The sequence below is a fragment of the Frieseomelitta varia genome, unplaced genomic scaffold (genome assembly GCF_011392965.1).
Source record: "Frieseomelitta varia isolate USP_RPSP 00005682 unplaced genomic scaffold, Fvar_1.2 scaffold_884, whole genome shotgun sequence".
In the NCBI taxonomy this organism is placed as follows: domain Eukaryota; kingdom Metazoa; phylum Arthropoda; class Insecta; order Hymenoptera; family Apidae; genus Frieseomelitta; species Frieseomelitta varia.
In genome coordinates this window covers 129,876-145,173 of record NW_025110683.1, presented here as the reverse complement: position 1 = coordinate 145,173, position 15,298 = coordinate 129,876, and the positions used below count along the sequence as shown (strand labels likewise).

At 33.7% G+C, this 15,298-nt stretch overlaps 1 protein-coding gene and 1 long non-coding RNA gene across 6 annotated transcripts in view; one reads left to right on the top strand and one right to left on the bottom strand.

Annotated features, from left to right (window-relative positions):
* Nucleotides 1-1,415: 1,415 nt before the first annotated feature.
* The window catches only part of LOC122536998, a 24,797-nt gene continuing 10,914 nt past the window's right edge, over nt 1,416-15,298 (bottom strand). Inside the window, exons 4-12 of one of the 5 annotated variants that reach the window (XM_043669867.1) lie at nt 5,045-6,341; nt 4,566-4,647; nt 4,317-4,490; nt 4,095-4,223; nt 3,730-3,933; nt 3,499-3,661; nt 3,207-3,293; nt 2,415-2,613; nt 1,797-1,974 (exon numbers count right to left, since the gene is read on the bottom strand). In XM_043669867.1, coding sequence (XP_043525802.1) covers nt 2,441-2,613; nt 3,207-3,293; nt 3,499-3,661; nt 3,730-3,933; nt 4,095-4,223; nt 4,317-4,490; nt 4,566-4,647; nt 5,045-5,826 — 1,794 coding nt within the window. In that variant the 5' untranslated portion in view covers nt 5,827-6,341 and the 3' untranslated portion in view covers nt 1,797-1,974; nt 2,415-2,440. Of the gene's footprint in view, nt 1,428-1,796; nt 1,975-2,414; nt 2,614-3,206; nt 3,294-3,444; nt 3,662-3,729; nt 3,934-4,094; nt 4,224-4,316; nt 4,491-4,565; nt 4,648-5,044; nt 6,342-10,528; nt 10,540-15,298 lie in introns of those variants that run through there. The other 4 variants (XR_006308527.1, XM_043669868.1, XR_006308528.1 and 1 more) reach the window with 4 other exon arrangements.
* Nucleotides 6,533-7,568, top strand: LOC122537001. The gene is made up of 2 exons (XR_006308531.1): nt 6,533-6,608; nt 7,094-7,568. It is a non-coding gene; the product is annotated as an uncharacterized LOC122537001 (long non-coding RNA).

The window sequence follows — 15,298 nt, the reverse complement described above, 5'->3', positions numbered from 1 at the left end:
ATCAAATCGCCATTTCAATTACAGCATGAAGTTTTCTCTGTATCAAGTAAAAATGTTTCTACGAAGAATATTTCTCCTCAGCTTACTTGTAGTTAATTGGCAATTCTGTAAATCGCAGAGATCATTGTAGAAGGACCATTGTAAAAGGAGAGGCCATTGTAAAAGGGATGTTCGCGAACGAAGGTGTTCCTCGGATTGGTAGATAAAAGAATCGTGCAGAAATGCAGGTGGCACGGGTCACATGGTGGAAGAGCGTAGAGCCCACCCTGACTGATCAGACCGCTGTATTCCCTTCTTGAATCTCCCTAAAAACACGACTCACTTGGCACATGAGTTTTGTGCATATAATGCATGGTATCGAGACAATTCTCCCCTCTCCTAACTCCGCTTAATTTAATCCAATACAATATGGCCCCCCTCACCTTGTCGCCGAAAAGGGTGCGCAGTTTAAGAGGGTGGGTGGCTTTTTAAAACTGTGCCGATCTTAATTCACCGTGAAACCTCATCCTATTATAATCGATCTAATCCTGATTGAGCCCGACAGGTTTTTTACTTTCGCGGTGTACCGACGAATCTTATCTCATCTCCAGAGAGCACGACTGAATTCTCCTTTTCTTCTTTTTCGAGTTCTGCATTTTTCTCTTTTCTGTCCTCTTCAAATATGAATAAATTTCACTGAAGAAATCAGGTGTATCAAATGATTTATAGAAATCAATAAATAATGTTCATTTCAAACAAGTTTTTCTTATAGGTGTGTATGTATGTGTACCGATACATTGCAGAAGTCAGATCTAGTTTCTGAGATATTCGCTCTGAATTACAGTCACTTATCATAAATTCTAACGATGATGAATGTGCCGATTATTCTTGTGACTCTGTTGTAAATAAGCAGGATTCAATGTCTCGTAGTTTTTTGTGAATGTCTTGAAAATTAAGCCAGATTGCCGATAATATGTGCAGGAAAAAGTTGTTATAGTGTTGATTTCTACATGTTTAAAAATCATCGAAATTGGAAAGGAAGTAGCGTTTTTTATAACCAAAACTGCATAAATATCTATAGTCTGTTAATAGCATATAATATCTGAAACAACAGAATTTAATTTTCTACGTGCACAAATATGAAACAGACAGTGTAATCTGTATGTTTGTAGTGATTCCTTTTAATAAATACAAGAAGAATAAATTTTGTCATTTAGGAATTTTAGGAACGGAAGAAAGTCTAGAAGAATAAAAAGTTTGGAGACAGTCAGACATTATTCTGTTTGGCATGAGTGGCATTTGTCCCCTACGATTTAGATCTTGACTTATCAGATTTAGACTATAAATCTGTGCCTATTTGATAAAGTGAAATTACCAAAAATGTTTAATAAAACGATAAGTAAAATTTCACTAGAATTTCTTTCCATTTTGAATAATCTTTTCATCTTCTTAGTACTTTTATAATTTTCTTTCCTAATTTTTCTAATTTTTGTGATATTTAATTAATCGAGGGACAAATAAATTTCCACGTTTCATTTGAGCAAGTTCTGAAGCATGATTTACTCTCGTAATCTGAAATAACAGACGAGCTTAGAAGTAAAATTACGTCTGCCGGTTTTAGCAACGCGTTCGTATTTCCGACTTAACGATTGTCTCCGCAGCTGCGTTTCCGTGTACAACAAAACACACACACACACATGCAAAAATAACTTATCTAAGGACAGAAATATATATATCGAGCTCGAGATTTTCTCTATATCGTACGAAAGAGAAGTCTGTAAAACGTGCGTCAAAAGAATGGAAAAAAATACTCGATGTTTCTTCTGTAAGTAATAAATGTTTTGTTTATTTGCATCACTTGAAATACTTTGCATGGAACTAATTATCGATACGAATCTTTCACGAAGCGCTTCTATCGCTTCGAAAATTCCGCTCTGAATTTCAATCGGCTCTGTTGATCGATTTGTCGTCGCTCTTCCTCGGCTCAGAACGAATCTGAAAAATATTATTAACGAATAAAAATATTATTGTTTCCTCAAATTCCAAAATGAAATCATTCTTAGAAAATCTAGCACGGCGAGTATTAGAAAATGGATAATTAATTTCTGATGGAACAGGGCTGTGATAGTTGGTGTTCGCTATGGGGAAAACGTGACGGTGGACCTGTCACAGGACGCTACCAGAGGAGATGGATTTGTCTCGCAGCTGTGTACACTGCTTAATGTAGAAGCTACTGGGATGGGGATTGCTCCGGTGCTGGTGAAGGCGTCCCTAAATCCGAAAGCTAACTATGATATGCTCGTTTTTTGGTCCCAAGATCAATGAGCATTAAAGCTTCGGCAAACGATGATCCGAATAGCAAAAAGTTCACCAACTTTGATTAGACGACGATCGCTTGATGACAGTTTGTTACGTATCTGTTTAACTTTACGTACAAAAATGTTAGGTGGTATCGGTGGGATTAAATGACGTCCGTATTCTTGATAACGGGTGGTTCGTAATTTATGAAATTTAGATCATTGCCACCATCTTCTATGTGATCCATCAACGGTTTCCTTGTCTTAGAGGCATCGTACTCTTCGCCAAGTTTCTTATACGTTTCGGCGCGGTCTTCTATAATTTCTCTGACGATATCTGTGTACAGAAAAATTAAAAACTTAAAATATTAAGAGTATGTAATGAAATGTCAATAATTTCTGATCTATTTAAATCTATAAAATCCTGACAATAGCGAGAAGATGAGTTTTAGTCTAAGTCTTTCATGTCTTCTACTCAAAGATAATAATAGACAAATATAATTTAAATATAGAACAAAGGACCTTCTACACAATATTAAATAGTTTCTTAATGGGGATATATTGGAAATAACTAACTAGGATAACTTTCTTTTAGTGTTATTAGATACCTCCATAAATTTCGAATCATAGTGCCAAAGATGCATTATTTTGATCAACTTTGGAGCATGTTAAAGTTTCAAAAAAAATAATTCCTTGGGTAAATAAAAATAGTTTCTTTCATAATACTATTTTCATAGTACTATTTTCAAGTACTGAAACTGTTATTTATTATATTGCATTTATTTATAAATAAATAAAAAATGTTTTGCAAAACTGTATATACCTATTATGATTGAAATTATTAATTATATTTAAAACGAAATTTCCTAAAAGCACAAGAGTTTTGAATACAACGAATTATTAATAAATTGATAAACTAACGACATTTACCCATAAGTAATTCCTTGCTCTCGATCATATAGCCCATTTCTTTCTTAACTTCCTTCATCAACCATGGCATAAAACCTTCTTCGACATCTGTGAAAGCAAATATTAGACTTTTTTCATTAGAGCCGGTTATACTTAATTCAATACAACATTAAAAAGCGAAGTAGGAAAAGAGGATGAGTGTTTCTTTCTCTGACAACGTTATCGGCTAAAGGATGTAAATAAAGAAAAATTAATAAACCTTTCTGACTAACTAATGCACAAAAAGTAGCAGTGTTCTTGCGTGTTCACGAACCAGCCTTGATTTCGTCCAACAGAAACCCGGATATCTTCAATCCTTCGAGAACCGCTGGAAGAAGATCAGCTATATATCCTGTTAGAAGGGTAGCTGCTGCGATTCGTTCTTCCGTTTCCTTTCGAGCTACCATCGCGTCCTCGTGTTGTTTTAATCGTTGATCCTATCAAATAATACATTTAAAATTCAAATGACATTCAACAATGAAACTTTTCAAATTATTGTCCAAACCTTTTCTTCTCTTAGTCTTCGTTCTTGTTCTTCCAGTCTCCGCGCCTCAGCTTTTTCCGCAGCGCGTAATTCCAAGAACTTTCTTTGTTGTTCCCTCAAAGCAGCAATCTCTTCTTCTTCAAGAACTTCTATTAATGCCTGTTCTATGGTTTTACCAACGAGTACCTCGAGTATCGGTTGCACCTCGTAGTCGAAGTCGAACAACTGAAAATAAGATTCTTTAAGATTGAATGACTGATACTCGATCGAGCCTTAATTGATAACGACAATATAGGATTAGATTATTCAATTTTGGAATTCAATTTTAATTATTACAGTCATCTGTAATTCAAATTTCAGATTCGCCTGAATTTCACCCAACTTACATCACCAGGTTCAATCTGTGTACAAGCATCTTGACCAACTTTATCTGGGCAATATTTCGGTGTTGGCGGTCTATCTAGGAAGTAATCAGTCTGTGTCGCAGTATCGGTTTCATCTGGTTTCTCAAACAACTGTCAAGTATAATATACACTCGTCAAACATACCGTCAATTACAGGCTATGGCAAAGTTTGATAAATAGCCGAGATAAAGAACCTGGATTTACCTCTTCAAGGTAAACTTCTGTTTGCACCGGCTCATGCTTACGGCCAGGAACCGGCGGTGGCGAGCCTAGCCTAGCAACCAGAGCTTTAGTAGCTTGTGCCTGAGCTCGTTTCCTAGCCAAATTCCTCCTTCTGGCTTCCGCTTGCCTCGCTGCTATCGATTGCTCTCCATCGATCTGAGACAAATGCGTGATTATTTTCCCATGCATGATACACGAGTTTCGAACAGTATTGTTTAATTTATTACTCACGAGAATAGGAGGAGTGGCATACGTGCTTCCTCGAACGACACGCCGATCAAACATGATATTCCCGAAAGGAATCGGTTGATCACTGTAAAGAAAGGAGATGAAAGGCATTTTACATATTTCAAGGTAAATTGAGGAGATCTTGAGCAAGTGTTACGCCATAAATTACATAGTATAGTACAAATTGTACACGCACGTAGAATACTATGAGTATTATACAAACATATATATATATATATATATATATATATATATATATATATATACAAACAAATCTGCGTGCACGCAATCTAAATCGATAATCTTCAGCAACTCCTCCGTACATGTAACGAAACGACTTGTGACCTTCTTGTTTCGATCGTTTCTGACACGCTTTTTCAACGCTTTGCAAGGAGATTTATGATTCCTTTCTTTTTTTGCTCGTATTGAAGACGCAAGATAAAACACGGCGAATAAGTTTCCCAAAATGTTGGCAAACTTACGTCGCGTCGTTTCTCTTAGCGGTCTTAGTTCGATCATCCAAGGTCGAGGCAGCCATGGTCGTCGCGTTCATCATTCCGAGGGTAAAGTCAACAGTGGCCTTGAGAGCAGCCGGACACCTTGCAATGTGGCTGCTATGACGTACTTCCGGTTTCTTGGCTAACGACGCGAGCGACTTGAACTTTGACCGCAAAGGACAAACATCGATGTCCTCGGTATCGTTGGTATTCGTTGCAATACCAAGAAGAGCAGCGACTTCCGGCGGTGGCATTAGAAATTCGCCAGTCTTTACAGTGGTGATGAATGGCTTTTTACGAAAGGTTTGGCTCCTCTTCGCGCTCTTACGTTGCTCCTCCTTCTCTTGCGCCTGTTCTTGAAGTTTCTTCAGCTTCGCGTTTAGAACTTCGTTAAAGTCTTCCGTGGACAGAGTCATGCTCGGTTTTATTGCTGGTATCCTGTCCGCCGAGCGTGAGCTCTCCTGACTTCTGCTTCGTGCCTCTCTCCTCAATGGATTCACTTGGCTCGATTGTAAATTCGACTGGACCAAATGGTCGTTCGATCTGCTGATGCGTTTTCGGTCTAACAGGTTGTTGTTCTTAACATTTTCCAGACGATCGTCGACGTCCGATCGATTCGTCTCGTCACCGCCGTTCACATGAAGAAGAGGTAGATTGGTGTCTAGCCCATCTTTCTGGAGAATGGTAAACGCTGGAGAATTCTTTCGTTCGAGATCGAAAGGATCTCCATTGGCTGTTGGCGCCAAAGCGGAAATTCCAGCTGGCATGTCGTCCCTTTCAGCAAGTCTTGCGGTTATTTCTATCGCGCATTTTTCAAGCACTGAGCAAGTACACTAGCTAGAGTACAGCTGATATTTTTCAAACCTTTTAATCTGATATTTTTCTCTTTTTCTAACTAGATCATGAATCAGTGACCTGAGCTTAGGAGAAGGATGAGATGATAAGAGCGCCTGGCACGGTGGCCACGATGTTACTAACAGGCTCGCGCGATCATGCAAGCGAGTTCACAGAGTGGACAATGTCCTTAGAATCGACCGATATATACCGCAGACATGCTACACGTATATTTTTACGCAGCGGCCACTCAATAACGCTGACCGTCGTGAACTTTGCGCATGCCTAAGTCATGCTAAAGGGGCTCGAAATCGGTGGTAACTATGACCACATATGTTCGACGGTGTATCGTAGAGTACCGACCAGAATTTATCCTCAACTTCGCAACCCCCTCCGTTAACTTCTTCAAGGTGAAACGTCTGCTTACATTTCGTTTCACCGACCGTTTCTCGTGCCAACTTACGTTGTCACCCTATTCATACATGAGTCAAGTATTAAAGTTTTCGTTTTAATCGCGTGATTGCGTTTGATCGTTAATATACCTCTTGGCCTACAGCTCCGTCCTTTCAATAATGCCGTTTCGTACGATCGATCATCGACGTTATCATTGCGATATCTTTGGTTATGATATTGCAAAAGTTTTCGAACATATACCATGCATGAACATTTATCAATCGAAGATTGTGACATTTACATCTTGAGTTTGCATATCACGGTATGGAAAAATCTAGTCATTCTCTCTAATGACTATGTATTTCTCCTTGTATTTCTTGGTAAAAATTTACTGTAAATTCATACCTTTCCTGCAAATTATCTATCCTTTCGGTTCTTTTGTATTGTGGGTAAATACTTTAGCTGTACACTTGCCATAAAGTACTCGTTCTTTGAAAGCCCTGTGTCAGCGATGTCTGAAATTGATTAGCAAAGTGTAAGAAGAACTATACTAACGAACATAAGCAATTGCCGTAGTGATCTGTATCAGAGAATTGTATAAAGATTTCGTAAGTTGATAATTATAGAATAGGATAAAGTTTTCAGGTAAGCAAAGAAAGGTTCCACGGGAACTTAAAGTGGAAATTGAAGTTCCGAACTGAGAAAGAATATTTATGAGTAAAAAAAAAAAAAAGATAAAAATGATTTATTTCTTTGATAACTGGCCAAGATTTTTTTAAGGAACTAAATTGTTTCGTTTTTTTCCAGAATTTGTTGAAACATTACGGAAACTTACATGGGCGGATTCCTATATTTCTTCTGAATATGCAAAATTGCTCTTGGACTCTTGACAAAGGTGTACATTTCCTTTCTATCTGCATCTCTGGATGGTATATTGTAAGAATGAAGACCACGATTACACGTTCGACACATATCCGCTCTGGTAGTCATCTCTTCGTTGATAATTTTAATTCAACGTATGATTATTATATGATGATCGCTCTTTTTCAATAAAAAATTCTACACTGAAATAAAGTAATGCTTACTGTAAGTTGATCACAAGAGTAATGCTTACTGTAAGTTGATCACAAAGATGGTTTCAAAGATGATTGACTTGTGTACTGCTGTTGTCAAGGGAACGCAAAGAGAAAGGATTTTCCTTCTGTGTATATTGATGTAACTTTTATAATAACCGACAACGGTTTTATGTCATGTAATTAAATATAGAAATCAAAACAATTTTTAACAGCTACAATATTATCTATTTCCTATCGTCAGTTTACATTTATCTATTTTTTTACACAAAAAGGGAAGGTCAAACTTTTATAAAAAGATAAGGATTTCTAAAATAATATTAATAATAAATATTATAATAATAATTATAATTAATATATAATTAATAATAATAATTATAATTTGGTATATAATTAATAATAATAATTATAATTTGATATATAAATGTTAACGCTATAATTTGATATAGCCGTTAAAGACATTAAAATACTAACGTCGCGTAGCGGTGAAATGGTGTAACTAATTTATATTGTTCTCTTTGTTCCACGCTATCACTCTCCTTGTTTGCCGCACAGATGTGTCTGTCCTTGTCCCACGTTATTGCCCTCCTTGTCTAATGACGCTAGACAAGGAAAGCAACAGTGTACGACAAGGACATCCTTCGATCTGTTGAAAAAAAAATTCAACTTTTTACATATACGTTTTTCTAGGACAAAACACACATAGAAAGAAAGCGACGAACCTAATTTTAAGGACGCATATAAAACAGTTTCCAAATTATTCCTCTTAATTAGGTTTTTTTCGTAATTAGTGCGAGCTGTCACAAAATGGACATGGTGGCGCCATCTAGCGGTAACTCAGTGGTACTAATTATTTATAAAAATACTTATTTCTGCATTTTACGGGTCAAATGGGGTATGAAAAGAAAGCTAAGCGTCTAATTAGGGTAATACAATCACCAAAGTTCACAATTCATTTTGCTAAATTAGGTTTTTTCGCAAATGAAAATTTCTCTGTTTTACAGGGCAAGAAACACTAGCGCCGCGTTGTGGCAGACCGTTGGAACTAAACGCTCTGTAACCATATAAGGAAAATAATTAATTTTAACTTTTCACGCTACTAATTTGCACTATACGAGCACATATTTCAAAGATAATGCTATCAGTTACGTTCGCAAATAAATCTGAATTTAATATTCACTGTAGTTTCCGCGAAATTATGCCCTCACTACTGGCAGTACTACTAACGTAAATGAAATTGAAATATTCTTTATATACGCAAACTATACTTAAACAAAACATAAAACGCAAACTTAGGGACTCTAAAATAGAAGACGCAACCATAACAGTTCGCAAATGATTCCTTTTAATTAATTTCTTCGCGTAATTTGTGGAAAAACTGTCACCTGTCAATGTTTAGAAGAAACGGTGACGCCATCTACTGACAACTCGCTGGTACTAAAAGTAGAGAATTCTGTTTTTAGTACCAGAGACTTGTCAATAGATGGCGTTTAGTTCCACCATTATGAAGGGATTGAAAGTGTTTATGACGATACGAGGATAATGTAGGAAGTGATGATGTGGGTAAGGTGAGGAAAGGTTGTGGCGCTTCGTCTCACAGTCGCTACCTAAGACTCATCAGTGGGGTTGATGGCAGCGACTTCTTACCCCAGACGCTTGGTTGTTCTAACTACTCTACTCGCTAAGGCTGGACCGGTCTCTCACCCATCTTAGCGGTGTTCCGCACTCTACTTTTAACATCGAATATCGATTGACTTCGACGCTAGGCGCACAGCCACTTGCGGCTTGTACAAGTTGGTGTTTGAAACTCGTACCTCGAGGAATTATAGATCGCTACAATGATAATTTAAATTTATATCACAATATTACAAATAAATAATTAATTTTAGTAATTAATTTTAGTTGTTTATATAAAAATATAACAAAATATACAATTACTAATAATTTAATGAAGATTACATGATGGAAGTTAAATAACAAAATAACGAATGAAAAATTTCTACTATGGCTACAATATATATAAGTTTCTGTAAACATTTCCATGGTGATAATAAAATTACTAACAATTTTTAAATATTCTATTGTTTATTGGAAATACGCATCTCGACGAAATGATTTAATGAACATAGATGTCGTTGATCTAAATTCTTCGAAGTAGAGCTCGTTACAGATCTGCCACAACGCGGCGCTAGTATTTCTTACCCTGTAAAACAGGGAAATTTTCATTTGCGAAAAAACCTAATTTGGCGAAATGAATTGTGAACTTTGGTGATTGTATTATCGTAAACGTGTAAAATGTTGAATCTTTTTTTCAATAGAGCGAAGGATGTCCTTGTCGCACACTGTTACTTTCTTTGTCATTAAGAAGGGTACTAGCGTGCGACAAGGACAGAGATATAGACGCGGTAGACAAGGAGAGCGATAGCGTGTGACAAGGACAGATATATTCGCGCGGTAGACAAAAGAGCAACAGCTTGCGATAAGGACAACAATATAAATTATTTCTGGCACCTATCCTAGGGGTGATCTATATAGTGCATGATCAGTCAACTGAAGTGTATCAAATAGTGACACTGAACCGGAAATGCAAGATCTCGAATTCGAAATACAAGAAGACAATATATCAGAAACTGTGGGTAATGTAGTCCCAGAAAACTAGGAATTTGGACGTAATTGTAAACGTATTGGTCCTAGCAAGGATACAGCGATTGTTTCTCATAAATGTATAAATATAAATAAATATAACTTTATTATTAATGTGATTATTATTTGTTCCTATATGCTCCTACATGTTCCTATATGAGTCGTGTGTCTGTCACTGTATTGGTGAGGACCGTCACTCTGTGTTAGTACAGTATCGGTAAGCCGCTCGGGCGATCTGTAATAATAAAAAAGTAGCTGTTAGTGGAATATCCGTGACTCAGAAATGATCCCGGCACAGGATTTCGAGCTTCAGGCTTCCGAGGGTTAATAATATTAATTTAGAACAGGTGAAATTACAAATTATTAATTTCTATTACTAAGCAATTACTTGGAATAGTGATTTCAAGCAGCATCTATAACAGAAGAATTTTATTGAATATAATGGAAATCATTTTTGGAGACAGAAATCACTCAAAAGTATTATTTCATTAAATATTACTTAAAATTAAGACGTAAAATTAAAACACTCTTATTTTACTTACATAATAATTGTAAAAATGAAATTACATTGTTTAATTAATTGTTGTAAACAATGTATTTTTGTACGCAACTTGTGAACAATTGTCTTAACTTAGGTAACGATTATATGAAACGGTAATATACACAATTACATATATTATATCGCTATATTCGATGTTTTATAATTGATATGATCTATAATATTGTGATATAACCTAAAAATGTCAGCCTTAAGCAGGAAGAACAGTAAAAAGAAGAGAAGTTCTTAGGTAAAGATTACAATTAATAGCTTTTAGTTTCGTTTTTTCATTGTCAAATAGGCCTACTATTTAGAAATGAACACCATTAATAGAATTCGTCATGTATTCAATCCCATTATTTTTTGATTAGACATAAATACATACATACATATATATATATATATATATAGTAGTAGTTTCATGAAAATAATTGAAAATACTTAATATAAAATACTTTTATGCAATATAAAATATTTTACATTAGAGACATGACTATCGTGATCATATTGCTTAAATATACATATACAATATATAGTATTAGCGAAACTTCATAATATTTATGAGTACAAAAAATATATTTTAAATAGTATGAACAAAAATTTTTGTAAACTCGATATTACATACATCTAATACATAAGATATATAAAAATATTCTAGTGAAAAATGTAACCTTATTTCGTATTAGAAAATTATTTTCTTTAGTTGTTTAAACGATTAATTGAATTGGCGCCCAAAAAGTATACAAAAATAATTATGTATAAATTTATGTGATTGGCTCATTAGTAGAAATCTTCTGATAGGACAATTCACTTTTCCAACAAATTATTCTAATCCTATTCGTGCATTCGTATGCCCCCCACCCCATCAAATTAATTTGCGACGCGAACTTGTTGCGCAGAGGATTAGTCCTTTGTCTAAAATTGTGTCGTTACGCTGTATCTCTTTGCGTGATAATTAATTGTGTTCTTAAAGTATTTTCATCGTTATTCTTTCATCGTTTATAGCCACACGTCAATTTTGCCTATTAACGTAAGTCTTTATGCAATAATTTATTGAATATTATTATAATTTATCAATAATTTATCTTATTTTCTTTGATTGCGTTCTTAATTGTAACATTTACCGGTAGCTCATATTATGAGCTTTCATAAAATTTAACCTTTAACATTGTTTCATTTCGAATAATTCGTATTTTTCGTACGTTTATTTGAAAGTTTTGGTTTTATTTTGTACAGATTATTAGTTGACAGTGAGGAAAGTTTCGAAGTATTAGAGAGACGCTACGAAATTGAAACAGACGCCATCAACGTCGGAAAGTAAGTTACAATAAATCTAATAGATTTTTATAGAAACATGAAAATATTTGATATATTCTGTTCTATTCTATAATGACAAATTTTTCGTTCGAGAAGAAATGTTATGACTGACAGGTTTGAACATGTTCTGCGCATCGCGTCCTTTGGGTGCCGCGCACCTTTTTTCAACAAAGAAAGAAGCCATATTTGATCTGTACAAAATACGTTAGTTTAATTCTTTAATAATGATTATTCAAAGTAAAATTTTCCCAAATTTCTTTTTCGTTTCCTGTGCCGTGCAAAAGAGTTACTAATACTTCAAAAACTAGGTATGTGAGTATAATTATACTTTGTACTTATATTTTATATTATACTTTGTAATAATACTAGTATAATTATATTTTGTACTTCATTTTATTTTGTTTCTTACATTTTTGCTTTATCTTATGCTAATTATTATTCTTATTAAGAATAAAATCTAATTAAAAATTTAACAAGTTTCTTACATTATTGCTTTATCTTATGCTAATTATTATTCTTATTAAGAATAAAATCTAATTAAAAATTTAACAAGTATCAATTTTTCGTTTCATTTTTTTCTTGAATTGAATATCATCATTGAAATTTCATGTTTAACAGTTTTTTATTATTTTAAATTTTTCAAATAATTAATGCTGTTTTTAAGAAGAAATAACATCATGTTTTGTTACAGATTTTGAGTCACATCGTTCTTGCATCTAATCGTGAGTCGCATGTACATATTTTTGTTCCTCTGATCACTCAATCATGTCGTAGGATGAAAGGTCTGAATCGACTTCAGTGACTGGTTGTATTATGTAGAATTTTAGACAAGCATAGTGACCACGGGTATTCATTATACCTGTGAGTAGTAATATTTTCTTGTCTGTGTTTCATTTATTAGTTTAGGATAGGTTTTCTTGCACATCGCGTTTCTGAATAGTAATAATAATGCAATAATAATTGATATGCAATATTAATATAACATATTGTGTCAGTAATATTATAGTATAAAAAGCTTATGAGTAATATAATGAACTTGTCTGCAATTGAAAATATATGGAATGTATTGTAATTAGTTCAAAAATAAAAAATTTTTAATTTTACAAGTTCATATTATCTACTTGAATAAATAGTGAATGGATTTACTCGAGTATTTGGTAGTAGAAAAGTCAGGTGTCCCTCGACTTCGCTGCTATGAATATTGAAATCTATGCATATTGAAATTGCAATGTTAATGATAATATATATTATAGTTGTGTAGTTATAAATAACATTGATAATGTGACAACATAGACTTATTATGTGATTTTGATTTTTAAGAATTTAGAAACAGAATTTAAAACATAAACTTCGAAATATGTAGCTATCAAAAGTCAGTTTTATACATTCAAGAATGTATTTTCATGTGCAAGAAGACACTTCTCGACAGAAAGATTTGAGAATGAAAGCAATAATTGTGAATAAGTTTTGTGTTTTCAAAGATGTTGAAACCTGAGATGAATAATGTTGAAAGTTTTATTATATGCTCTTATTATATGCTTTATTTTATTATATGCTTTACACACACATTTCTATTATAACATTTTCTAGTTATTTGTTGAATCTTTAACTTCATATTGCGTAATCTTAACAGTTCTGATACTAAATTCAACAATAATTTATTGGGAATGTATATATTTAATAGTTAAAATAATCATTTTACTGTGTAATATATGAAATTGTTCAGTTTTGAAATAAAGTTTTGAAATAAAATAAAACGTAGAAGGCCTTGAAGCTCGAAATTCGAAGTAAAAAACAACAACACGAACACAATGTTTATATTTGTCTTCATTCTCGTGCCTGTTCGCACAGGATCACCTCATCCCCTACTATTTTCTCAATTAAAGGACGAACTGTGTCGCGGGGAGTCATTCAGCTGCGGAATTTCGTGACAACAACACGTGTTACGTCGCATAAGGTTCGTAACTATTTCTAATCTATCGGTGGCGTCCCTTCGATAGCGTCGCTTCTTCCACACTCTTTTACTTCCATTTATACCTTCTTAGTGGAATCATTTAATTAATAGGCGTGTGTTTAACGATTAATTGAGCATTACGACAACAAAATCGTGTAGTTCTTTGAAACTTTTCACATTAATTTTTCTTCAGTCGTCGATTTCACTCGTACGGTTATCAATAGTTTGTCTCGTACGTCTTTCTGATAGAATTTGAAGTTGATTATCGTTTCATTTGCTTTCATTTGACATATTTGTTCTAACTTTTGATTTCTTTTTGTGCAGATTATTCCATGATTGCAAAGAACGTATAGATTCCACCATCATTAATGAACAATTTGATGAACTTTCACGGAAATTTGGCAACATTTTATTCATTTTGAGTAACATTTGGTATACAATTCATATATATTTGAGGTACAATTCACAATACATAATTTCATAATTATTTGGAATACAAAGATGAAAATAGAAAAGATTAAATGAATTAATATTTTATTTGAATATAGACCAGCTTAACGATATATGTACATATACTGTCAAATGAATGTATATTCTTGTATTAGATTATCAAATTTAAAGTTTCGTACTTTACTATGCCATATGTAGTTTATTCAACTGTACTTGCAGAAAAATAGCACAGAAAAATGGCAGTATTTTTTAAATGAACGTATCCTTCGCCATCTTCTTACTAATCAGCTTTATTATTATTATTATTTCAGAAAATTTTTGTGATCGCGCGCAATGCGGTCGATAGATTCAGTGTTTGTTGCGCAATATTTTAATGTTTTTTTTTTTTTAGCAAAATGACAATGGCTTTCATTGAATTAGATTATTAATTCATTTAAATTATAATTCGTGAAGTTAGAGTCAGTGAGTCCTCCGATTGTTACTTAAACGCGTGTGTTGATAGTCTTTTATTTTTCTTTTTTTTCTTTTTTCGTCAGTTCAATATTCGTTTCCGGTATTAGAGTCAGTGCTCAAGAGGATAAGGCCTCTCCAGGAGGTCAAGATCGTAAGTAGTTTTATATATTCTTCAATTTATTCAGTTTTTCAAATTCAACAACAAAGTATAATGTTTGGCGTTTTGTTACAGACATCAGCAACAATTCTTTTGTATTTTGGGGGGAAAATTCAACGGTGGCTCTAAAGCCAAGAATGTAAGAATCTTTCATTATCTTCAACTTAAGATTTTTCTTTGCTTTTAAACATGAATTCTAACGTTTAGTGTTTTGTTACAGATTTTATATACAATCTGCACTTCCCCTAAATTTTTAAGGATCTTATGAAGCCTCAAAAGCTAAAAATGTAAGTACTGTAGCATGTTGTATTTGAATTCTATTCTCTATAGTACTCTTTCTGTTCAGTGTAAAGTTATAATTATAAAATAAAAACACTTCAAATTATTAGTCCCAGTTTTTATCATTATTAGAATTTAAATTTTCACA